At 36.2% G+C, this 27,997-nt stretch overlaps 1 protein-coding gene across 1 annotated transcript in view; it reads right to left on the bottom strand.

Annotated features, from left to right (window-relative positions):
- Positions 1-6,522: 6,522 nt before the first annotated feature.
- ANAPC10 (anaphase promoting complex subunit 10) overlaps positions 6,523-27,997 on the bottom strand; it is an 81,084-nt gene continuing 59,609 nt past the window's right edge. Inside the window, exon 5 of the mRNA XM_061191631.1 lies at positions 6,523-6,809. Within this exon, the coding sequence (XP_061047614.1) occupies positions 6,579-6,809 (231 nt within the window). The 3' untranslated portion in view covers positions 6,523-6,578. The remainder of the gene's footprint in view (positions 6,810-27,997) is intronic.

Raw genomic sequence — 27,997 nt, 5'->3', positions numbered from 1 at the left:
TAAAATAATACTTATCTGTTTCAGTCAATATTACCTTTTGTTAAGTATGTGTGAATGTCTCTGTGTTCCTAGCTATCATCAGCTAGACTGTAAATTCTTTCTGAATACGAAACATGTTCTCTACTTATTTGTGTTCTACACAGGATATAAGGCATTCAATCGTATATGTTGATTGTTTGAAAAAACATGCAATATTTTTCTCCTGGAGACTATATGCAGTACAACTGATCACAGCATTGTAGAGTCAACATCTTTTTTATTTAATAGGGATGAGTAATCAAGTATCCTTAATAATGACAAAATGACATGTGGATTATTCCCCTCTAAATGTATCTTTATAAAATGTATTGCATGCTTTCCAGCCTTAGTAAATGTCATATGCCAACCTGTATTTATCTTTCTTCATCGGCACAGTGTTACTAACATGATCAGCTATGTTGTTAGAGATAGTATAGGATAGAGAGTACTATTCAGTTGATCAAAATAAAGAAAACTTACCCAACGTGGCCTAAGGAAACAACACTGAGGGAGACAAGTTTGAAGCTACAAAAACAGTCCTTATCATGAAATTCCAAAGAGCCAAGAGAGAACAAACAAGAAGTAGCTACCAGCAGCTAAGGGATTCAGAACTAGAATCAGGAGTAAGAGTGGGTCTAGTAGACTGGCTTAGAACTAGTTGGACAGGGTTAAGAGAGCACTGGAGCTTCTCATTTAGCGTGATATTCATTTCCTACCTCTGGAAATGTGCATGTGTATTAAAGAACTTACAGGGCGGTTAGCATCTATTCCAGTTTGCAACATTAGAAAGTTTTATCCGGTGTCGTTTCTTTTCTGGTAAGACTGAACTGACCTAGAATGATGTGAACGGGGTGAAACCAAAAGTGATAATTAATGTGGAAAAAGAATCTGCAGGGCTTACAGTTACTGAGTATGTAAAGATGAAGGAGAAGAGTCAAAATTACACCCAAATACCAGTCTAACAGTTGAACATTTCAAGAAAGAAATGATGAATTTTGTTCTAAACAGCCTGGATGATGGAAAAAAATGAAAGAAGACTTCTGAATTTCATGATAAGGACTTCCTTGCATCTCCTGTCAGTTACTGAATGCTACCTTAAAAATAAGCACTGTTTTAAGATAAATACTAAAATTCCTTTCCTTTGTCTTGGTAGACACCTGAGTGTGTTATAACTTAATAGCTGGATGGCTTTTTATCATCCTCCTTTTACTGAGCCTACCCTCTATTTCATTATGTCTCCATATTCATTTAACATGTGATTCTTATAAATTTTAACAGCTGAAAAACAAACAGCTGGCTGAACTCTCTACTTCAGTGTTTTGGATACTTTGCTTCTTGGTAAGTGATCAGTATTTTGATACTGCTATAGTAATAACAGGAAATGATCTGTTAAAATCTGGATCTCCAGCTATAGATGAATGCCAGGGTACAGAGGAGAGCTAGTCTCAGAATAAAGTCTATAAAAACAGTTGGGGGAGTTATTTCTAGGACCACAGGGAGAGAATCGTAATTTGCTCTCAACACCGGAAAAGCAAATACATAGTGGAAAAACATCTTATGGTCACCATTGAACTGCATCAGTGGAAAGCTTACGGCCACAAATGCAGTAATTAAAACAACTGAGATGGTAAATACTAGAGCTTCAATTATACATGATGTGAAATGCCATTTCCTGAAATACCAATTCACTCAGAAAAAGACTTCATAAGCAGATAGAATACCTTTAAGTTGGTGTAACTGTAATTTTGCTTATGTTGGCAAAATAGTAAATTGATTCTTTTAACCAGAAAGGACAAGAGAAGACAAACAATGGTGGCAGGATTAGCCATAGAAAAAAGGGAGGGTGCTTTCACATAAAACTGAAATATAGACTGGTTAGTATTACTAAAAAATAATTTCAACTTTTCATACAAAATTGCCATGGGTTATAGACATTTTCTTAGATTTATAGTGGGGGGGAGTTGTAATTAATTAGCCTTAAGATATGTCCTGTTAATAGAATAAATCATTATCATGGATAATTAATAAACTAATCCCTGAGGCTTTTTCCTTTGTTGTCTTCCTCTCTCTAACGCTTTCTAGACACCATTGCACAGAATCAGGCCCAACTAAATGGCAGATCATGAAGCACAGAGAGCTTCCTTGTAGATGGCTGGTAAACAGCCTTGTACAGCAAACACTTCCAAACACCATACTCTAGGGAGTCATAGTAGAAGTGGGGAAAGTCAAAACAATGTGGGCAAAAGAAGATTAACTTGGTTTAAAAGCTCCACAAAGCAAAAGTGTCTCCAAATAACCACAACTACAAAGTATTATTTTCCCTAATGCTTTAACATATTTTGTAACTTTTATCATTTTTAAAAGGTAATTGAACCAAGAATTCAATTAAAAATGACATATAATAAGCCAACATTTTATTAAGAATTTAAAGTAAAATTTTCTAAAACACTAGAAACATATCAAATATTTGTATTTGAGTTATAAAATTTTATCCTCATAAAAATTTATACTGCAGTGTATTAATCTGTACTAAACTAGTAGTCATAATGGCTAAAAGAACAGAAGGCATGGTGTCTAAAATTACTTTTCAAGATTGGTCTGTGTTTTAATTGTTGGAACCTTTCAAACGAGAGCAAATGTACAAAACATCACTGGACTCGTAACATACAAATCATCTGTTTCAAATTAATTGTTGTTATTCATGTAAAAACAATGATAGTTTGGATTCGAGAATAGGCTTAAAAAGTGAATAACTAGCTGATATTACAAATAGTCTTTCTTTCTAAAATTCCACCTCCTCCACAATGCCTTCTTTTAGCTTCACCTCTAACTCCTGAGTAGGAAGTAACTGTCTCTTTTCCATCCACCAGTTAGAGATCTTACCAGTCTAATTTCTGATCTGGTTATCGGAGACCTATTATTTCCCCTAGTAGACTAGAAGCAACTGGAAAGCAAAGTCTGCATCAGATTCACTTTGGTTTCCTTATTATGTCTAATTCAACATTCAATATCTATTAGTCTTTTTAGAGTTGGGTATTTATTAGCCTTCAATGAACTGCTGTATTTTAAAATTCCACAGTTTTATACAGAGAGTTCCTTGTGATAGTATTTCCTCAGGTAATAAGCTGATTTTTAAAGTGTCTAATACTTCAATTACATGTATAATTTAAATATTTAAATCTTATAACTGCAGTTTGATCAATACTCAAAAAGTATACTGATTACGGATGAATCCGTGAATTTGTTGTCATTGTTTTACTAACTGTTAAAATGGCTTTTCAATGTTAGTTTCTTATTCTCAGATCCTATACAGTAAGAAATATAACTATGTCAAATCTAGCCTCTTTGGGTGATTCCTATGTGAAACAGGTAGAATAAGCTATTTTTAAATCAGCTTTATTAAGGTATGATTGACATGCAATAAACTGCACATATGTATGGTTTGATAAATTTTGGCATATGTATATAGCTGTGAAACCAGTACCCGTCAGGATAGTGAACATTTCTGTCATCCCCCCAAATAATTCATGCCTTCTTGCTTCTGTCTGCTCCCCATCCTATGCAAACACTAATATGCTTTCTATCACTTGATGAGTTTGTACTTTCTAGAATTTTTTTAAAAAATTAGAATCATACACTATATACTCTTTTTTGTGGTTTCTTACTTTCAGCATAATTATTTTGTAAATGTATCCATGTTGTTGCATGTATTAATTAACTGTTCATTTATTTTTATCACTGAGTAGTATCCTATTATATGGATTTACCACAATTTGTTTATATCTTCTCCTATTGATCAACATTTGCATTGTTTCCAATTTTTAGGTACTACAAATAAAGCTGCTATGAACATTCATGTGCAAGTCTCTGTACGGACATACGCTTTCTTTTCTCTTGCGTAAATACCCATACACAGGTATACGTTTAACTTTTTAAGAAATTACCAAACTGTTTTCCAAAGTGGTTATACACTAATTACATCCTCATCAGCAGTTTGACATGAGGTCCATTTCCTCCGTATCTTTGCTAACACGTGCAATTGTCTTATTTTTTTTTAACATCTTTATTGGAGTATAATTGTTTTACAACGTTGTGTTAGTTTCTGCTGTATAACAAAGTGAATCAGCTATACGTGATATCCCCATTTCTCCTCCCTCTTGCATCTCCCTCCCACCCTGCCTATCCCACCGCTCTAGGTGGTCGCAAAGCACCAAGCTGATCTCCCTGTGCTATGTGGCTGCTTCCCACTAGCTATCTATTTTACATTTGGTATTATATATATATGTCCATGCCACTCTCTCACTTCGTCCCAGCTTACCCTTCCCCCTCCTCGTTGTCATTTTAACCACAGTCATTCTAGTGGCTGTGAAATGGTATCTCATTATGATTTTAATTTGCATTTCACTAACATCCAATGAAGCTGAGCATCTTTTCATATGCTTATTTGCCAATCATGTGTCTTCTTTGATGAAATGATTGTTTAAATCTTTTGCTCACTTTAATGGGATTGTTTGTCTTCTTCCTGTTAAGTGATAAGAAGAGTTCTTTATATATTCTAGATACAAATCTTCTGTTGGCTATATAATTTGCTCTTTCAAAAGAGAAATGAAAAAAAAAAAAAAAAAAAAGAGAGAAATGAAACTGCTTCAGATAATTATGTGTTGTTAATGTAATACATGGTGTATCAGAACTTCAGATAATCCTTAAAATAAGGGGAAGCATTACCTCTATAATCCTGGGCTACCAAGTTTTCCCATGCCTAATGAGGTGCTCAGCTGGCTTACGAAAAACAGGGAAAGGGAGTAGAACTAGAAAACATACTGATTTTCCCAACATTCTTCTTAATTCTTCCTAATTTTAGGAGTTTTTCACAAACTATTAATAGTAGGAAATAACAGACTGGATCAGGTAAATGATAATTAGTCCTCCTCCTTTTTTCTTTTAAGCAAATTTTTAAAAAGCAGTTAGCAAGTAGTAACATTATTACTAATAAAACTTCCTGTACTTTTTATTAGATTTCTCTGCCTCTTAGACTAAGACCCTGTTGTTTACATGAATGTTTTCCTTATCAGACTAACGCAGAACATCAATACAGTGCCAAGTATATATTGCTCTTCTTATTTTCTTGATTCTCTCCTTTTCTTTTAATTCCTATCCATCTGTTTTTCTTCTACCCTTCCCAGCATCCGACATCTATGCTTGGGAGTAATTCACTGATCTCAAACGAGTTTTGGTTACAGACTTTTTGGTGATCATACAGTCACTTACCATGCTTCTTACTTTAAAGACAACAGAATGAAAATGACAAACACTTTGTGGAACTCATAGAAAAAAGAGCTGAGATTCTGCTGAGTGAAAAAAATGAAACCTTCATTTTTTATAGCATCCATGTAAATTAGTACTCTGCCAGAATAAATCAAACACATAATTATTTCCTAAACTTTGCTAATTTAAGACTTCTAATTTTGCTAATTTAAGTCTACCCAGTAATGCAAGAACCTCTGAGGAATCTTTCCCAAACAAGAGCCAATATGGGGTGGGAATTCCCTGGCAGTCCAGTGGTTAGGACTCCATGCTCTCACTGCCAAGGGCCCGGGTTCGATCCCTGGTCAGAGAAGTAAGATCCCACAAGCCATGCATCACAACCACAAAAAGAAAAAAAAAGAGCCAATATGGAGAAGTTCTGTCTCCCCCAAAGTAAAGATATGGGGTAGCGGGTGGTGCCGGGGGAGATACACAGAATCAAATCGACTCATGTTAAAGCATGGAAAGAAAACTCATTTAAGGGACTTTAAAATATTTTTATATGTAAAGAACAATTTCATATATTTTTAAAATTTTCGTGAGCTACATTATCCCTTAGGGAATGCTTCAGTGTCAGACACAAATTTGAAACTAACTATTCTATAAACAGCATTAGAATTAGGATAAACAGCAGATTATATTGGTAATCGCTGACATAATATCAGGATATAGACAACCCTAGGGTTAAAAATATTTCATGGGAGTACAATAATTATGACATAATTAATTACATTCCCCAAATCAGAATGGTTCTCATCACACACTGAATGCTAAGCTTATTTTGACACAGTTTTTAAAAAGCTCTAGTATTAATAGAAGAAGCTTCCTCTGGATAGAAAAAAATAATATTCTGGCCTATTAAAGATAATATCTATTGGTAAAACATAGTTTTGTTCCCAAACAGGCAGTAAATCATTACTGTAATGCATGATCACTATATGAAATAACTACCTAGTTAGTAAAAAATTGTGTATATCTTAAAACTTTTCAGTTCAACTGGTTTTCTTTTGATATAAGGAAAAATTTAACAATTGGCTCAAATTCATTTTAATAATTATAAAATATGTGAGCTTTATTATATGTTAAAGAAAATAAACATAGTATGACTCAAAAGTTATTTATTAAAGTTACAATAAAATACTTTTCAATGCATAAAAAATTGCAAAATAATTGATGCATTTTTCAATAAAGATACCAGATTTAATATTTACTGACAAGATAAAGATATGTTTAATGACTTTTGTTCTATTTCAAGGTCACCTTATTGAGCGATACATCATGAAATCAATAGTTGTACATCTAGGAAATTTACCAATGGAGCTCTCTTCCACAGGTGTGTATATTTTAATTTGTCTCATGTGGGTATCTCTTCCATTCTGATGATTGGCTAGAACAGCAATCTGTATCATGAATGTGCGAGTTGGCTTCTTATGATTATCAGTTAAAGGAACGTGAATCCAGCCACTTGGTTCCACCAATTCAAGTTGCTGCCAAGAAAAGAAAAGTCCGATTATGTTTTCACCCAATGAATATAATTTATTATAATGAATGTATTCTAAAGTTGACTTATAATTAACATTTTTCTCACTGAGAGCATGACAATATAATAAACATTACCAGTTATTGGGCACTTTTACCACGGTCCATTTTTACAGTTGTTAAGCACTTAACATGTACCATCCTTGTAGACAAAATAAAAATAGAATTATTTGCAATCTTAGTATTTGTAGAAACATGTATAAGATTTAGACATGTATAAATGTATAGGGCCAATGAAAAACCATGCTGATACAAGTAAGAAAAGACTCTAAATGCTTAGAACATAATGCTTCTGGTATATTTTATTTCAAGAACCATGCCTCATATATCCAAACTCACATAACAATAAATCAGATTCTATATAAACTACAAGAATATTAACAAAAGAAAATCAGTCATTGCACAAGTATCAGACAAAGCTTTTTTTCTTGGAAAATAGTAAGTGATTTATCTATCTGAATGACAATCTAAACCTAAAATCTAGGTTTTAATGTTTTTCAAAAAGAAATGCCAGATAAACTTAAAAAATTTTTTCATTTTATTGGGACTTCCCTGGTGGCGCAGTGGTTAAGAATCTGCCTGCCAATGCAGGGGACATGGGTTCAAGCCCTGGTCCGGGAAGATCACATATGCCGCGGAGCAACTAAGCCCGTGCACCACAACTACTGAGCCTGCACTCTAGAGCCCACGAGCCACAACTACTGAGCCCACGTGCCACAACTACTGAAGCCCACGCGCCTAGAGCCCGCGCTCTGCAACAAGAGAAGCCACCGCAATGAGAAACCCGCACACCACAATGAAGAGTAAGCCCCCGCTTGCCGCAGCTAGAGAAAGCCCATGTGCAGCAACGAAGACCCAATGAGGCAAAAATTAATTAAAAAAAATTTTTTTTCATTTTATTTTAACCAAGAGTCCAAACTATCCTTCCTTAACAAGGGAAGAAAAATTATAAGTAAAAAAGTAAACCTAAATTTCTAAAATTTTTCCTAAAGTTATGAAATAGTTTTTAAAAGATATAGATTTTTAAATTATCCTAAATATTAGACACAGATGAAAAATATGCATTACAGAAAATACAGGTTTATCTTATCAACCCAGCCCAATGGCAATGAATATCAAAGAAACTAAATCCGGATTCCATGAGTTACTCTAGAAAAACAAGAGACAAGAGACAGAGAAATGGAATACTAAAAAAGGTAGTTATTTTTAAGAAGGAATAATTTCCTCCTTTTAATTACAAAATATAAGAATAAATGAATCTCTACCCTTTATGGTATTGTCAGTCAGTGGCTTTTTATAAACTTTTATTAGCACTAATTTAAAATAATTGAGTCAGAGACCAGATATATCTGGTTTCTATCACTAACCTTTTAATCATTCAGGAAATAAATAGTTACTGAGTACTTAAAATGTTCAAGGTATTATTGTTAGTATAGTTAGGCATACAAAACATAAATTAGGCCTGCTTCACACCTAAAAAGCGCTTAGAGGCAGACAAACAGCCTCTCCGGTTTCATTCAGCTTCTTCATGTGTAAAGTAAAGGGATTGGACAAGTTTTCATCCAATGTCCTTTTCAGCTCTGACATTCAATGATTCTAAATAAAAGAAGAAAGATGTGGTAGGCAGAAAAATAGGCCCCCAGAGATGTCCATGTTCCTCCCCAAATCCCCTGAATACATTAACTTACAGCGGCAAAGGGACTTTGCAGATTTGACTAAGTTAAAGACTTGGGGATGGGAAGATTATCCTGGATTACCTGGGTGGGCCCAATGTAACCACAGGGTCATAAGAGAGACAGTAAAGGAGATGTGATGACGGAAGCAAAGGCTGAGTGACGCAACCACAAGCCAAGGGATGTGGGCATCCTCTAAAAGCTGGAAAAAGCAAGCTCCCTTAGGAGCTCCTAAAAAGAATGCACCTTGCTGACACCTTGATTTTCATCCATTGGACCCATTTTGGCCTTCTGACCTTCAGAATTGTAAGATAATAATTGTGTGTTGTTTTCAGCCACTAAGTGTATGGTAATGTTTTGTAGCAACAACAGGAAACTATTACAATAGATACACACAGGAGTTCAGACGAGGGGGAAAGCAGCTCTGGTTGGGATAATCTATTCTCTAGGTAAATGTACAATAATGAATCTCAGTAATGACCAAAAAGTAAAACTAAAATTCTACTCAACTCCTTACTAATAGAATGTTTTTGACAAATTCAACCACTATTTCTGAAAGACTCAATGTTATTTTCAGAGTATTTTTTAAATGCTTCACTGTACTGCAAGTTATACTAAGATTTTACAGCATATGATTTGGGGCATGATATGTACAGAATTGTAAATGTAGTAAATTATTCAATAAATACTATCAGTAAACTAGTTCTTCAGAACATAAAAAGTTTACTGATCTCAGTCACTAAATGTACATTACAAAGTATGTGTAGCTGTTAACATCTCTCAAATGGCTTCACAATCAACTACATTGCCCAAAAGTCATAAACACCAACTTATGTGTCTACTTCAGTTCTATTGTGCCCTGTTTAAAATTCTCAGTCAACTCTAAAAAGTTATTATTCTGATACTGCCATATTTTAACTTATTTCATGGACTTAAAAAAACTAGAGTACACATGGTAGATATAATTTCAATGTTTTTTTCATAACAGTTTGATTAAAAGGTTAATATATTTTGAGTAAAATTCATTTACATTATTTTTTATATTTTTAAACAGAAAATTAATGAAAGGTAAAATTTTCCCAATTTAACTTTCTTTTTTTCCCCCATATCTGATCTGGACCTCAATAAATAAAATTTTCATCACCATTCAAATGTAAATTTTTCTATATTCCTCCTTGTTCTTTCTTTTTACCATCTCCCTTTTTGGCTCTTTCCTCTATATATTCCCTTGCTTAACATTTTTTATTGGCATGTCTACTAAATACCAAAAATTCTGCTAACTATAGATGTAGGATAGGGGTTGGCAAACTTTTTCTATAAAGGACCAGACAGCAAACATTATAGGTGATGTGGACCATGTGGTCTCTATCATGACTGCTCAACTCTGCCTTTGCAAAGTGACAGTTACAGACAATCTGAAAGTGAATGGGTATGATTATGTTTGAATAACACTTTACTTACAAAAGTAGGACACAGGCTCGATTTGGCCCACAGGCTGCAGTTGCTGATCCCGGACATACAGAATAGTTATTGATAGAGTCTACCTTCAGAAAGGTGACATAATTTCATAAGACAGATAAGCTGTCTCAGTCAGGGTGGAGTCAGGAGACACACAGGGTATTTTAAGAGAGAATTCTCTATGGAGGAATCAAGTTGCTAACTAGAGAAATGAAGAGGCCAAGGAGAATACTAAGGTATCATGGAGGGAACAAGTACCAGAAGTGCAGTTCTAAGGTTGGGGAACAAAGCAAAGAGACAAATTAAGACTGAGAAGTTCATGAGAGGGATTGGAACTTAGATCTCTACGAGGGAGCTGTTGGGCTGGTGCTGGGTTTCTGGAGGAAGGGCCCTGTGGGGCTGGTATACAGACCTCGAGGAGGGGGTGCCAACTGGCTAGCAGTGCTGGTTTTTCAGATGTGTGGCTTCAGGAGTTGGTACAGTCGGCCCTCCATATCCGTGGATGCAGAACCCCTGGATACGCAGGGCCCACTGAACTATGCCATTTTATAGATGGAACTTGAGCATCCTTGCATTTTGGTGTTCATGAGGGATCCTGGAACCAATCCCCTGCAGATACCGAGGGACGACTGTACCCTGAGAGTCAGAGAAACTGCAAACTGGACTCAAGCCTTGCTAGAAGAAGGACCTGCTGCTGTGAAGAAACATTGCTGGGATGATGGGAAGCAAACAGGATTCAAACAGAAAGAAGCAAGTCCCCTTTTCCTCTTCCTGCCTTGCAATTTCCCTCTAAGGCCCCCTTTTGCCAGAGCCTAATAGATATGCAAGGACTCCACTCACACATTCATTTATCAAATCTTTATTGAACACCTATTATGTGCCAAACTATGTTCTAGGGACTGAAAATATAGTGGTAAACAAGACAGCGGATCACACCTGAAAAAACTACTCAGAGTAGTACAAACAGATATAACTTAAACATGACAATAAGACTTCAAGAAAGAGGACATAATAAAAATCCTAGCAGTGAGGAAGAAACCAAACACCAAAAACCAACCAAACAAAAAACCACACACACAGTTAACCAAAAACAATAAATTAATTTTTATAAAATAAAATGTAAATGCCAACAATAATTCCTCAAGGGGAATGCTAATGATAATAACAGTAAACTCTTATATAGCACATATTATGTGCCAGGTACTACTCTAAGAGCACTAAGTGAGTTAATCTATTTAATCCTAGCAATGAGGCAGGTAATATTATTATCCTGATGTGACAAATGTAACAACTGAGACACAGAAAGTTTAAATAACTTCACCAAGGTCACACAGCTGGCAAGTGGCAGAGGTGTGATTCAAACAAGCAGTGAGATTCCAGAGTCTATGCTTTTAAACACTAATGTAATGTTTACATAATGTAAAGATAATTTAGTAATAATAATTTTGTCCAAAATCTTATATTATACCAAAAAAATAAAATAAAAGAAATATGGGCAAGAGAAAATTGGCCACTAATCTCTTCACCATAACACAGTTCCCTTTATGTCATATACGTAACTATACATATACACATATAACATAAAAAGAACTACAAAAGGGTACAATAAGAGAATTAAAAGTAGGGTGCTGATTTCAAAATCTAGAGATTTCCTCTACAGAGAGGGAAAAAAGGAAATAATATTATATAAGGACACGGCAGGATGATATATAGACAGCATAAAATAAGATGATAAAAGATGCCTGTACCAAACACCACCTTAAAAAAACTCAGATTCTCTTGAAGATATTATGCTAGTGAAATAAGCCAGTGGCAAAAGAACAAATACTGTATGATTCCACTCAGATGAGGTACCTAGAGGAAACAAATTCATAGAGACAGAAAGTAGAACGGCAGCTGCCAGAGGCTGGGGGAGGAGGAAATGGGGAGTTAGTGTTTAATGGATATGGAGTTTCAGTTTGAGAAGATAAAAAAGTTCTGGAGGTGGACGGTGGTGACACCTGCACAACATTGTGAATATGCTAAATATCACAGAACTATACACTTTAAAATCATTAAAACAGTAAATTTTGTTACGTATATTTACCACTATAAAAAATACACACACATAAAAACTCAGGTTCTTTCTTAGAGTCAAAAAAACCCCCAGGGCTTCCCTGGTGGCGCAGTGGTTGAGAATCTGCCTGCCAATGCAGGGGACACGGGTTCGAGCCCTGGTCTGGGAAGATCCCACATGCCGCGGAGCAAATGGGCCCGTGAGCCACAGCTACTGAGCCTGCGCGTCTGGAGCCTGTGCTCCGCAACAAGAGGCCGCGACAGTGAGAGGCCCGCGCACCGCGATGAAGAGTGGCCCCCGCTTGCCGCAACTGGAGAAAGCCCTCGCACAGAAACGAAGACCCAACACACCCAGAAATAAATAATAAATTAATTAATTAATTTAAAACAAAACAAAACAAAACAAAAAAACCCCAAATCATGTAGAGACATTGGAACCTTAAAGCACTGCTGGTAGAAATGTATAGTGGTTCAGCCACTTTAGAAAACTGTCTTGCAGTTCCTCAAATGATTAAACGCAGTTTCCATATGATCCAGCAATTCCACCCTTAGGTTTATATCCAAGAAATGAAAACATATGTCCGCACAAAAATGTGTACACAGATGTTTGTAACAGCATTATTCATAATAGCCCAAAGATGGAAACAACCCAAATGTCTAGCAACTGATAAATGGATAAACAAATTGGGGTATATGCATACAATACAAATACTACTGTATTCGGCAATAAAAAGAAACGAAGCACTGATGTATGCAGAACACTGATAAACCCTGAAAATAAGTGAAATAAGCCAGTCATAAAGGACCATGTTCTATATGATTCTATTATATGAATGTCTAAAGTAGGTAAATCCATAGAAACAGAAAGTGGATTGGCAGTTGTTAGGGCTGAGTCCTGGGGGGTAGGATGGGAAGTGACTACTAATCAGTACAGGGTTTTTTGGGGGGGGTGATAAAAATGTATACATCTTAAATCAGTGAATTGTATGGTATGTGAATTATATCTCATTAAAGCTGTTACTTAACCCCTCAAAACCTAAGTAACTACATATTATCTTAAAAAGACAAATCTGTGTGTTAACGCAGTGATTAAGAAATATTCTAAATACAAGCAGATGGTAAAAATACATTTCACAGATGAAACCAAAAAGAAAGCAGAGACAGAAATATCTATTAAGTTTTTCTGGAAAAAAAGGGTGGGGTAGGAAGAGTTAAAATGTGAAAAAGAAAAATGGGGATGAGGAATAGGGCTGATAATTCCAGGTACTCACATCTAGTATAAAGCTATATTAAATAAATGGTATGGTACTGCATTTTTCATTGCAGGTGTATCAGAATGCATTTGGCTGCAAGTAACATAAAATCTAACTCAACGAGGCTTAAATGATGAGGACATTTATCACCTCACACAGTTCAAATACCTGAGTATTTAACACAGTCACAGGAGAGGTTAATTCAGAAGCTCAAAAATGCTATCTAGGACCAAGGTGCTATCTTCCTTTTGTTCTTCCAATGTGGGTGAGCTAGCATTGTCCCAAACTTAATTTCTCCTAGACTTCTTCTCCAGAGGAAGAAATCAAGTACTGTTCCCCTCTTGGATCCCTTTTTTAAGAACAAGCACATCTTCCCTGAAGCTCTTATTAAATATCCATCCCTAAGTCAATCAGGAGAGGAGTGGAATCACCATGATTGGTTTGGCTCAATTAGGATTCACTTCCAAGGGTTGGGGAAGGTGGCAGCACATGGCTACTTTCTGCAGGGTAGGGAGCTGAATAAAATTGGAGTTCTAACAGGAGAAGGTTAGGGAGAATGGATAATGAGTAGAAAACTAACATGTACAGTGAAGAAAGGATGGATTGATCAAAAAACAGCACTGTAACACTGGTTGATTAAATGAAAAGTTTAGATATTTATACCAAACACAAAAGTAAATTCTTAAATATTTAATTTTAATACTATATAAATTAATAATCACAACAAACCTACAAGAGTATTAGAAAAAATATACAGGAACATGTTTATAATCTTTTGGTAGGGTTCACCTTCCAAAGCAATTCAAAAACCCAAATATGATGAAAAAAAAAAAACAGACGACTACATGAACATCAAAAATATCTACAAGACTAAAAGAAAATTAAAATACAAATAGCAAAGTGAGAAAAAACACTTGTAAATTTCACAATGAAGAACTAACATCTCAGTAATAATATACGAAAAAAATCAACACTAATAGAGAAATAGACATACACCACGCACATGCCATTCACAAAAAGAAAAGAGAAATGCAATGGACCAACAGACACAAGGAAACTGTTCAATCTCACTAATAATTAAATAGATACTATATCTATCTATCTATAGATAGATAGATAGATATAAAATGTCTACCAGATTAGCAAAGATTAAAGTAATTACAAACACTAAGTATTGGTGAGGGTGAGGGGAATGTATACTCTCATAGACTGATCTGGAAATTAAATAGGCATAATAACCTTTTTGAAAAGTAATTTGGCAACTCCACTTCTGAAACTACAGGGAAATACTTAAGACAGGACACAGAGATGCTAGGTATAATAATACTCCTTGGAAACAAGTTAAATGGCCACCAGTAGAAGGGTGGTTGTGGTGACCAGCCCCTAGGATGGTCCCTGGTAATTCACGGCCTTGCGTAGTCCCCTCCTACAATGAATCAGGGCTGACTTTGTACAACAAATAGAATACGTCAGAAGTGACTATCTGCAGATAGGTCACAACAGGCACTGCATCTGTTGGATCATTCTTTCTGTGGGAAGCCAGCTACCATGACAAGAGGAAGCCCCATGGAGAGGCCCATGTAGAAAGAAACCGAGGCCTCAGCCAGCAATTAGCACCGACCTGCCAGCCATATGAGTGAACCACTTTAGAAGTGGATCCTCCAGTCCCAGTCAGCCTAGCTGACATACGACTGCAACTGCATGAAAGACTCCAAGAGAGAAATGCCCAGCCAAGCTCTTTCCAAATTCCTGAACAGAAACCATGCGATTATTATTGTTTAACACCCCTAAGTTTTAGTGTGATTTGTTATGCAGCAATAGTAAAACAGTGACTAATTATGGTACATCCATACCCTGGAATACCTGATAGCAATTCAAAATGATGTATCTCTTCATATGTTTGCAGTTATTTGCAGCTACCTCTGGTTAGTTTTAAAGAGCAAAGTACTAAATAACATGTATTGCATGATCTTATATATATGATTTTTTTGTATGGATACAAAAGTCTGAAAGGATATTCACCAAAGTATAAATAGGAAATATCTATAATGGTGAGAATATGGATCATTCTCATTTTATTAAGTTTATGTCTTATCTATGCTTTTCTCAATAAACGTATTTACCTTATTAAAAAATCTGTTTGTAATTTGGTGGTGGTTGGGAGAGGAACTCAAAAGAGGAATAGTTTCAGAAAGTTTCAGTACCTGATTTTAACATGTCATTGACTGTATTCCATTCCTCCAGTAACAGAATCCTCCTTCTTGGTGATTTCAATATCCACAGAGACGATCCATTTAATGATCCAGATTCTCCTCTTCAACTTCTTCATTTCCAATAATTTTTATCTTCACTCCACTTCAGTTATCCCTCCTCCACCATCATGCTCTATATTGGATTATGGGCAGTAGCTGCAAGATTGCTGACATCTTGACTTCAAGCATCCACATCTCTATAGCCCAAGTCACCAGCTTTCTCAAGTGACTCCACTGCCATAGCATCAACCCTAGCCAAACAGCTAGACTACTGATTCCATCTACTTTTTTACTGTTCGTTAACCCATTCAACATCTTCAGTTCCCATTGAAGATGGGGTATCTCAATGATACCCCACAATTCGTTATGATAATCAAACCCTTTATATACTGAAATCCAATGTTCCTCTCTTACTGCTTCATACTTTTCTGAGGGAGAAAACAACAACCCTGGTTAAACCTAACTCTCTTCCTGTTCAATGTCTATTGGAGAAAAATAATCAACATGCTGACTGGTTCTCACTTTACATTTAAGACAAGTATATATGTAGCACCATGCAAAATTCTTACTATATTCCTTTAGAAAATTTGCTTTCACTGTCTCTGGGATAGCTGTTTCTGAGCTTCTCCTCAAATCCTAACACCTGCTCTAATCTTCTCTCTCTGAGCTGATATCTGATTTCACTAAGAAAATAGAAGCAATTAGAGAAAAAAATTACCATCTTCCCACCAGCTGTTATACTGTAGTTGAACTGCCCCTGCATCTTTGTGAGAACGGTTCTGCCATTTGCTCAATAGATCCCACCCTTTCTTTCCCAGCCAAAGACTCTGCTCCCACCGTAGTCACTACCTCTCCAAATCATTTTCTCTTGTCCCCTGGATCACTGTCATCAGCATTATAAACGTGCCATATTTGTCATCTTAAACATTAAAAATAAAACCCTTTCTTAATCCTATGTCCTCTTCCACATACTGCCCCAATTCTATTTCTTTTCACAGTAAAACTCCTTTAAAAGTTTAAAAATTTTTTCACCTCCTAGTTATCTTTATCCCACTCCAATCTAAATTTTGTCCACACACTGAATCCAATCTTGTCAAAGTCACCAGTGACCCCCCACCTTGCCAAATCAGTTCTCTCTCAGAAGAATTCTTTCATATATTTTATTATTAAATTCTAGATTTCACCTAACTATATGCTTGACCATGATTTATTTATATTTTAAATTTTAAGGCTTTTAAGGCTTTATATAACATCATTTAAACATTGTTTTGTACACAAAATAGATAACATGGTTTATTAAACACAGCAAGAGAATTTGTGACAGAGAAAATAACTGGTAATTCAGTAAAGACAGATAAATTTAAGGTTTAAAAAAGTTAAGACTTATTAAAGCTCAGCTAAAAAGGGTACTTGAAATTACGTGCTTAAAAATACATCTACCTGAGTGAGCTTGGAAGTGGATCTTCCCCAGTTGAGCCTGTGATGAGACTGCAGCCCTGGACAACAGCTTGATTGCAACCTTGTAAGGTCCTGAGCAGAGGATGCAGCTAAGCTATGCCTAGACTCTTGACTCACAGAAATTGTGAGATAATAAATACGTGTTGTGTTAAGCCACTAGGTTTGTGGTAATTTTCTTACACAGAAATAGAAAACATTAGTTTTTTTATTTGCAAGGGTAGCAAATAAATAATAAATATTGAAAATTTTATATGAGACTGGTGAAAATTCTGCATTAAAAACACTGCTTTACAGGTGTTTATAACTAACCCAAACAGCTATAATAAGCTGAGACAATTCTTAGTGTTAGTTTGAAATAAATATTTCTTCAACATTTCATTTCACTTCATTTCATTACTTGACCATGATCTTGTTTGGTCAATTTAATTAGTTACTTATAAAACATGTGTTTTAGGGGCAGCCTACATAGTAGGTATTCCACCTAGTGGCAGGACAAGCCATGTGATGGCCCACAACATCAGCACTGCTGCCAGCCCAAAGCCCACCAAGTCACTTCTGAATAGGAGCTACTACCTTTCCTCAACATTCCTTCCTTGATATCAGCTGCTATCAGTGAAAACTGTTTATAAATACAATCCATTAGAGTTTCTCTATGAAGCGATCTCTCCGCCTGGCACCAGGATCTTCTGCTTCCTATCAGCAACCTCTAAGTCACAACTCTACTCTGGCTTTGATTTATTTAAGGGTATCCTCTAAGGATATATATCCTCTAAGGATATATATAAGTATTAACTCCACCATAAACAAAGCTTACCTTAAAAAAAGAAAAAAACCAAAACAAGAAGTCATTTGTTAATAAAAATAACATCAAATATTGAATACAAAGCTGTTCACATGTCCTTTCCTATTGCTAATCACATATCCCTGGAAAATAATGGAATAAAGAACAATGACTTGAAAGTTGCTTCAAGAAAGTTGCCCTCTGCTCTCCACTCTCACTACCTTCTGCTCCTTCATTAACCATAGCTGTGACTTGATGAAATTCTATAGAACCTCAATATGAGAACTGTTACCACAAGAAGCAGCAGATCCTGGCATTTTAACCATCCTTTCACTTAGGAAGGAACAGAATCAGTTAACAGCAATCATGACCTACTTGTAGCGAAAGAAAGTCTAATATGATCCAAAAGAAACTTCAGAAGTTCCAAATGTGTTAAAAGTAAGGATACCACAAAGACAGCTTAACAAGAAAGACAGAATCCAACTCAAAGAGCTCACTATGGAAAGCAAGCTCTTTTACCCTAGTGAAGAAGGGACCACCTCAGAAGGTCACTTTGAGGTCAAAATCAGTCACTCTGCTACAGAGGGTCAAGATATTAATTCTGGACTTGTAAGTCTGAAAACGTTTCTATGTAGAGAAATTTCCTCCAGAAAGAGTTCCTGGAGAGTTAAGATTACATAGTTTAACTGGTCTTAAAATTACCTGTTTAAAAAAAAAAGAGGCATAACAAAAAGACAAGACCTAGAGAGAGTGTTCTAATCTACATGAACAATTCTGAATTACATTTGAAGTCAATGTCAATTAAAAACAATAATTTCATCAAAAGCCAAAATGGTAAAGAAATGTTATGAAGAAATTGCAGAAAATCTTTGGAGGACAACAACAAGTTAACCAGACTTAACTACCATTAAAAAGAAAAACAGATAAAGATAAATACGTGCTAGGGATGTAATGTACAACATGACAACCATAGCTAACACTGCTGTATGATACCTAGGAAAGTTGTTAAGAGAGTAGGTCTAAGAGTTCTCATCACAAGGAGAATCCTTTTTTCTTCTTTTCACCATCTATCAATACATGAGATGATGGACGTTAACTAAATCTATGGTGGCAATCATTTCACAATATAAGTAAATCAAACCATCATGCTGTACACCTTAAACTTATACAGTGATGTGTGTCAATTATTTCTCAATAAAACTGGAAAAAATAATGTCCCTTTAAGACAAGAAAAGAAGAATAGCCAATATAAACAAATACATGCACACATAATAAAATTATGACTTAGTTTTGTAAAAAGAGGGAGAAAAGACTTATCTAAGTAATGAATAATTAAGAAATGATAGCAACAGATAAAAATATGTAGTGCAGTGAAAAGGACATAAGACCACAGATGTCAAAAGAAGACCAAGATTTGAATTTCGTGTCTACTCTTGAGTTTAAGCAAATTACTTCTCTTTGGTAAACCTTTACTTCTCCATCTATCAGGCTGAATCATATGAAATCGTCATTTTTGTAGATCATAAATAAGATTAGGATAAATTTTATTCCCATATAATTTTTATGCTTTCTTCATAAGAATGTTGTAAGGTAATAAGATAACATAAATTTCATTACTGCTAAATCCACAGGGTCCTTTTCACTTCAAACTTCCTTACCCTTTCTACATAATTTGATGCACCCTCTTTATTGAAATGTTCTCTTCTTGTGGCCTCTGTGATTTCACCTTCTTCTGATATTCCTCCTACCTTTCTCATCTCTTCTTTGTCTTTCTGGAGACTCCTCTTTCTCTTCCTTAAGTGTTGCATTCCTCACAGTTCTGACCTAAAACTAGTCTCACAATACAGAGCTTAATCTACACAACTGTCCTATACGATTGTATCCAGACCCATGACTTCAAGTACCTTAAATGGCTATATGCTGATGATTCAAAATTTTATATTCTCTTTTTTAAGAGGTAACTTTTAAAGGTTCTAGAGCAAAGGATAGCATTATCTACAGAAGGCAAGGCAAGGTAAGGTAGAAAGATTCCACGATAGAAGCCACACCAGAGAGGTCTGGACTTTAAGTATATCTCTTTTAAATCCAAGAGAATGAAGTAGTTTGAAGCAGACAGTGTTCCTACTGAGAATAACTATAGGCAAAATTTTTTAAGTCATCACTTCAGAGTTATCAGAGAGCCGCTAAAACAAAGAGGACTAGAGGATGCCAGGTTCTGGTGAGGAGAGAACCTCAGAGAGGTTGCCGGTCTTTCTGTACCCACTTTAACCATAGGGGCATTTGTTGATTCTAGGATGGGGTAAGATGCTGCAGATCATGGTTTTGCCCAGATAGAGGGTTGCTTCTTGAAGTCAGAGAAACATGCAGAGCTATGACTAGTGGTCTTTCAGAAAAGATGTAATTAGAGACTTCAAGAGCTTTAAGCACATGGCCTATTTTCCCCTCAAAATATTTGCCACATTGTGAAGTTGTCTGGAATGGGAGGCTGAAGGGATAATCAAGGGGTCTCTCAGAAGAAGAGCGGAGTTTCTGGCAATCTCTCAGGGGTGAGGAAACAAGTCTGAGAGTCTAGAACTTGCCCAGTGAACACACCAGGCCCCTAAATGACAGCCTTGAGTGGCCATGACATAGGGGTATTACAGAACAGAGGTAGATGGAACCTTACCAAAGCTGCAGTACAGCCACAAGTCAACTCAACTTGGAGGCTGAGAGGAGTAAAGTTTCTCAGCCCATCTGCCTAGCTCTGGAAAATTGAACTCTCTAGAAAAAGAAAACAGCATCTAGAGTGGCACTGTCCTATAGAAAAAGTGTGTGGGTCACAAATGTGAGCCATATATGTAGTTTTAAATTTTCTAATAGCTACATTTTAAAAAGCACAAAGAGCACAAATTAATTTTATATTTAGAGTATCCAGAATATCACTTCAACATGTGATCAATATAAAAAGTTACTGAGCTATTTTACATCCTTTTTTTTTTTGTACCAAGTCTCCAAAATCCAGCATTTTACACTTATACCACATCTCAATTAAGATTAGCCAAAAGCCACATGGAGCTAGTGGATACTCTACTGAACAGAACAGATCTAGAGTCTAGTCTAGCAATCAATCAAAAATTACTATTATTAACAGAGTTAAGAAATAATAGGGAAAGATGAATAAATGAAATAATTTCATCTGAGAATTGGAATATACTTTTTAAATGGAAATGGTAGAGCTGAAAATATCTGCAATTAGAAATTTGTCAGATTGAACAGATCATATATATCAGAAGACAAAGCCAACAAATTCCTTGAAAAATACAATTTATCAAGGCTAACAGAAAGGAGAAATAGAAAATCTGAATAGAACTATATCTATTAAGGAAACCGCCTCATAATTTAAGATCCATCACAAAACTCCAGGTCCAGATGGCATTACCATTCAATTCTTCCAAATATTTAAAGAAATGATATCAATTCTGCACAAATGCTTAGAGAATGGAAAAGGGAGAGACATTTTAAAAATGTTTTTATGAGGCCAGAATAACTTTGTTTCCAATAGTTAGAAAGTATATTATAAGAAAGAAAAATTACAGACTAATCTTTCTCATGAAACACAAATGAAAAAAATCTAGAACAATATACTAGCAAATCAAATCAAACCAGGTGGAGTTTAGTCCAGGTATGCAAGGTTGGATTATCATTTAAAAATTAATCAATGTAATTGACTTTATTAATAGAAAAAAAGGAGAAAAATCATATGATCATCTTGTTAGACACAAAAGAGGCATTTGACAAATTCAATACCCATTTATGATCTTAAAACTTTTAGCAAATAGGAACAGAATGCAATCTCCCTAATATGAAAAAGAGCATCTTTCAAACAACCTATAGTACTCATCGTATACAATGGAGAAATATTGAAAACTTTCATAAAGAGATTATAAACAAGACAATCATCCACTATGACCCCTTCTATTTAACATTGTACTGGAGGTCTTAAACAGTACAATAATTCAAGGAAAATGGAAGGGAACAGAGGAGAGAGGGATAGAAGGAAGGAGAGAAGATGAACAAGGATTGGAAGGGAAGAAAAAATAACATTATTTGTAAATTATATGACTGCACATCTAGAAAATACAAAAAGAATCTATAAACTATTAGAATTAATAAGAAAGGTTAATTAGCAAGGTCACTGGATATAAGGTCAACATAAAGTTATAACTGAAACAGTGTAGGATTAGTGCAAAGACAGACTAATGGACCAATGGAACAGATTAGAGTTCAGGAACAGACCCACACATTTACAGTCATCTGATTTTTGTCAAAGATGACATTGGTGCAGTAGGGAAAGGATGGTCTCTCCAAGCAATGCTGATGAATTGGATTTCCATTTGGGGGAAAAAATAATAATCTTGACTTCTTAACTTCTCCCCATAAATAAAAATCAGCTCCAGATGAATTTGGATTTAAATGTCAAAGGTAAAATAATAAAACTTCCGAAAGAAAATAAAATACCTTTGAAAATTTGGAGTAGATAAAATCTTCTTAAACAGGACACAAAAAGCACCAATCAACAAATACTGATTAACTATCTTAGAATTAAGAACTTTTGTTCATCAAAAGATACCGTTAAGAGAGTGGAAATAACAAGCCACTGATTGGGAAATGTATAGAAATGTATATATGTATAGTAAAGGACACCTATCTTGACTATTTAAAGAGCTACTACAAATCAAAGAGGTATATACCCAACAGAAATGCATACATATATTCAACAGTGTGTATACTAAAATACTCACAGGAACACTAGTTAGCCAAACCATCCAAATATATACCAACAGTCAAATGAATAAATTGGAGTATATTCACAAAACATAATATTCTATAGCAATGAAAATGAACAATCTAAAACTACCCAAACATATGACTCTCACAAACATGGTGAGTAAAAGAAGCTAGACCCAAAAGAGCATATGCAAAATACGATGCCATCTCTTAAAGTGAAAAATTGAAAAATAAAAACAAAAACCAAACAGATTAAAAAAAAAAACCCAGGTGAAAGTAATCTATATTGTTAGAAGTTAGAATAATGGCTAGCCTTGAGGGAGCATAAGGAAGCATAAAGAAGGTTTCTGGATTTTTATGTGTTTCTGGATTTTTATTTGTTGCTGATTACATAGGTGTCTTTATTTCGTGAAAATTCAGTGAGCTGTTCATTTATGATATGTCGACTTTTTGTATCCATGTAAAAATAAAAAGTTTAAAAAAAAAGGCCCAGACCTTTCTGCTCTGTCATGCTCTGTTGTGTCTGATGTCTGCAGCAGCTGCAAGCGTCATGTTCTCAGACAACAAATGTCCAAAAAGCCTTTCTCCTCTTTTAATTAAGGAGGAAAATATTTTCCAGAAGCTATCAGATTTCCCATTGGGCATTTCTGGATCACATGCCTCTGCACTAACTGAAAGGGGAGTTGGAAATGGAGTATCAGGCATTTTCTGTTTTTACTGTGAAAAGTGGTCTCTGTGGGCAAGGAAGAGAGATGGAGGAATGTGGCACAGGTATTCAGCAATATCTGCTGCCGAGGATTATTAGTGACCTCTCAACTAGTCTTGCCATGGCCACTTCTGTCTTCCCCCAATCTAAGCTCAGATTAGCAGCAGAGTCATTTGACAAAAATGTTAACTTGAAAAACCTTTCGTTAGTTTCTCATTATAGTAAAAATAAATCCATGATCCTTAACATGGTTGACAATGCCCTGCGTGATCTAGTCTCTGCTTACCTCTTCAGCCTCATGTTGAGTGGTCCTTGACCTACATTTTAGCCATATAACCTGCAGTAAGGCAAAAGCAAATTTACACTGTGCAGGAAACTGACTCTGAAAATATTCCGAAGATCAAGAGATGGCAAAGAGACATTAATTGTATGTCATTTAAAATGGGTCAAGCATCTTAGATATGCTCCAGTTTAGTTAATTCTTTTTATATTTGTAAATATAAGAATAATAAAAGAACTTTTGGTTTGTCACATGAGATCCTGGTCCCCCTAACTAATTTTTCTTTAAGTCTGAAGTTCAGTAACTACCTAATCTTTTACCAAGATTTTGTTTGTTTCATTTTCAGAAACCTAGGACTCATGGTTAATGAGGACAACTATTCTCAACTCCTTTGCCTCCACTTTCCAATCCCCCCACTCTATTCCTTAAATGCTAACTGCAGATTCCAATTAGGTTTATACCTTTTTCCAAATCTCTCTTGACACTAGAGAACACACAAGTACATAAACACATACAAAGTACTTTTACCCTCAAACTTTCCAAGCAATATATTAAAATGCCATCACACTACAGCTTGAATCCAGTAGTCAAATCCGTTCATCACTCAACAAACTGTACACTTACTGTGTACTGGATACTGGAAACCGTGACAGGTGTAGTAAGAGAAAATGATAAATTTATTGGAAACTAACGTATTTTATGTTCAGGAAATACATCTAATCACCCATCAATTCTTATGCACATACCATTTTGACAAATATAATTTACAAATGCTTTGAAAAATAGTTTAGGAAATAATGGATTCCCAAAACCCAACGAAAATGACAGCTGAAGAATCTGAAAACTGTATAAATCCACAAATGCAAAGGGAATAGGAGAGGTTAAGAAGAAGCAGGGTGCATTGTACCCTAATATCTCTGAAAGTGAAAGCACCAGGTAGTTCTGAAGGTAGGGGTGCCGAGGTTAGGTTAAAAATGAACAAATAAGCAAACAATAAAACTAGCTGAAGTCCATATAAGGAACAGTTTGATGCCAAGATTCTCACCAGCCCCCAGTTTAAGTAGGCAGGTGACCATCCCTTCCCTACTCCTACAGAAAACTACAAGTTTATACTATCAGTACAAGTTAAAGAAGCGAGGCTCTAGATTCAGGTAAAGCCAGACTAGATGGCAGCACCTTATTTTTTTTTTAAAAAGTGAATGAACATCTACATACTTAACAGTGAACCTCAGCTCCCTTCAGCTTGCTCAGCTATAAGGATGCTGACTCCCAGGCAGATCACCCTGAAGCTCCTTCTGCATCCCACCTCCTATCCCCTGCCCCATGCCTCCAAGGCCGGAGAATGAATTACTATTTTCTGGAAAAAATCATACTATAAGGAAAAGAGAAAAGCTGAAAAAGAAAACGTCCATAAGAAAAGAGTTACACATAGTGTTGAGTGTCCCCAGTTTAATAAATATTTATTGAATGCCTATCTTGGGCTGGGCACTATTCCAGATGGTTGGAAGATATCAATGAAAATAAAAATAATAAAATCTCTGCTCTCATGGAGCCGATGCTCTAGTGGGGGAAGACAGAAAAATGAACAACAAATATAATAAATAAGGTGTTACATAATATATTAGGTAATAAAAGTGCTCTGAGGAAGAAAAAGAGAGCAGGGAAAGAAGGATCAGAAGTACCAGGGGGCAGGTGTGTGCATTTTTAAGTCAGGTGGTCAGAACAGGCCTCACTGAGAAGGTGGCATGTGTGCAAAGAGGTGAGGGGACCAGCCTGACCACAGTGCTGTAAGGCCTGGTAAGCATCAAACTCTATCATGAGCACAAACTGCTTCCAAACTGCTAATCTGTGTCTCTCTCCTAGGCTATGAGAAAATAGCCAAGGATCTCCAGGCATGTAAAAAAAAAAAAAGAAAAAGAAAAAGAAAACAAAAACAAAAAATGGAAATTAAACAAGCAAAACCAAAGAGGAACTCTCAAGAGAAGCAGTGAAGGGAGGACAAGAAATTTCAAAACAAAACAAAGCATTATTAATATCCTCCACAACATAATAGAATGCATCCTTAAAACAAGAACAGAATGCTATTTTTTAAAAGACCAAGAAACAAAAAGAGGTCTTAGAAATATATATATACATACATTTTTAATTATACAAAGTTAAATGAATTGCTTGGAATATGAGAAAACAATGAGAAAATCAGTGGCTCAATGCAGGAAGTATCACAGCTAACAAATGTAAATTCAGAAACAGACAACAGAGAAAATAGAGGAAAAATATGAAGAAACATAAGAGCACCTCCCAGAACTAAAGGACAGGTGTTTCCACATTGATGGGAACCACTGCGCACTCAGTAAAATGAAGGAAACACACACACACACACACACACACACACAGACACACACACAGACACATACCCCATGGCATAGCCATCATAAAATTTCTGAACATCAAAGGTACAGAGATTTTAAAAGCCTCTGCAGAAAAAAATAGGTCACATGCAAAGCATGAGTAATCAAAAGTGGCATTGTATTTCTCAACATTTACACAGAAAACTATGAGGCAATGGAGAATGTGCTTAAAATTCTGATGAAAAATTATTTCCAAACAAGAATTCCATACCCAGCCAAATCATCCCTCGAGGGTGAGATTAAAATAAAGGTTTCAGTCATGCAAGTTTTCAACATTTTTACCTTCCATGTGGAGGATGCCTTTCACGAAAAGAGGAAGTAAATCAAGAAAGATGAAGACATGGGATCCAGGGAAAAAGGAATCTACCAAAGAAGAAAGTGAAGGAAATTCCCAAGATGATGTTGAAGGGATGTCTTAAGAAGATGGCTGTAAGTCCAAGTCCTCCGAAGAGACGCCAAGACATGAACAGATATACAAGAAATTTATTAAAGGAAACATCTGTGAAAGAAAATGGGGAGGGAGCCAGGGGAGGCTGGAAGAGCTGTCAGACACCATGCAGGTCTGGGCCCAGGAGAAGGAGACGGGAAGGAAGGAGGGAGGGGTGTATGTGTTAGACTGCAGTGCAGTTCTAGGGAAAGTTTGGCAAGGCTGTCAAGAAGTCCTTAAGCCACGGCTGCCTGACAGAAGACTCCAGAGTCCCCAGGAATGAGCCTCCGTTAATACCCCTGCTGTGCTCACTCACTGGCTGGGGGCACAGACGTGGTGATGGATACCAGAAAGCAGCAGCTGGGGCCATCAGTCAGTTACTCCCTGCGGTCAGATATCTGAGAGGAACATTCTCAAGGCCACCTGTGGTGGCTCTGTAACGTGCCAACTAGGCTAACCTAAACTACATTTCCCAGAATTCCCTTCCTGGCATGTTTCTGGTTAGGTGAGGCAGAAGAGATATTTGCATGCAAGATTTCGAAGGCAGATGTGAAGCAGCAGCCATTCTGTGCTTTGATGTAGGTGATTCCACAAGTTTTGTAGATCCCCAAACTAGTGATCACACAAGTTGTCACTATCTGCTGGCACACCCCACTGTCATGGGGCAGCAGCCAGGCCTACAATTGCTCCACCTTCCCCTGGGTCCTCCTGCAGCTTCTCTGACTCCCAGGCCAGGTATGTGTCTGCTCCATGACAAAGGGTATTAGCTCCTTCTGCAGGATGCTGGCATCACAAGGTGGGAGGCAGTGAGAACTGACGTGGATCCCAGTTCCTCGAATTGGTGCTCCTGGGTTCCAGCTTGCCCTTGCCCTTCACCGCTACACATCCATCTTCACTTTTGACTCCTTGCCCCGTGGGTGTCAAGCTCCGGCATCAGATGTGAAAACAACCAGCCTTATAGAATTTATTTAACCAACTCCTACTTGAGTAAGGCAAAATCCTGGAAACAAATCTCCTACTATATACCAGTCCCCATACATACATACACACACACACACACACACACACACACACACACACACACACTAGTGCTCTGCTTCCCCGAATGAACTTCCACTGGCGCACGGACACAGTAGCTGGGCTGAAGGTCCAGGAGGGATGTTTCCATGAAAAAAATGTGAAACCGAAAGAGTATGTATGTTTCCAGAGGTTTCTGATAGATCCGTCAGAGAATTTAGGGATATATCAGTAACTGATAACATTTTTTAAATTCAGGGAAAAATGAGGCAATCATTAATTCTAGGAAAACAAAATTATGCCTGAAAAGGAAATTTAAAGCATGACTCAGGTATAAAAACAATACGTGGTCATGACCGTGAAAACATGCAAAATGATTTAGCAAGTAGCGTGAAAAACTATACTAGGAGGATGAAGAGAAGTATATAAGAGAAGAAATAGGATTATAGGGCTAAATCCTGATATTTCATAGTAAGACATCATTCGATCATGTCTTTATAGATATGTGCACACATGCTATGTAGAACTGCACATAACTACTATAGCTATCCATGCACATATGTCATGGAGAAATATGAAAGCAAATACCAAAAAGAACCCC

Source organism: Eubalaena glacialis, chromosome 5, assembly GCF_028564815.1.
Source record: "Eubalaena glacialis isolate mEubGla1 chromosome 5, mEubGla1.1.hap2.+ XY, whole genome shotgun sequence".
Taxonomy (NCBI): Eukaryota; Metazoa; Chordata; class Mammalia; order Artiodactyla; family Balaenidae; genus Eubalaena; species Eubalaena glacialis.
This window is presented reverse-complemented; position numbering and strand designations above follow the sequence as displayed.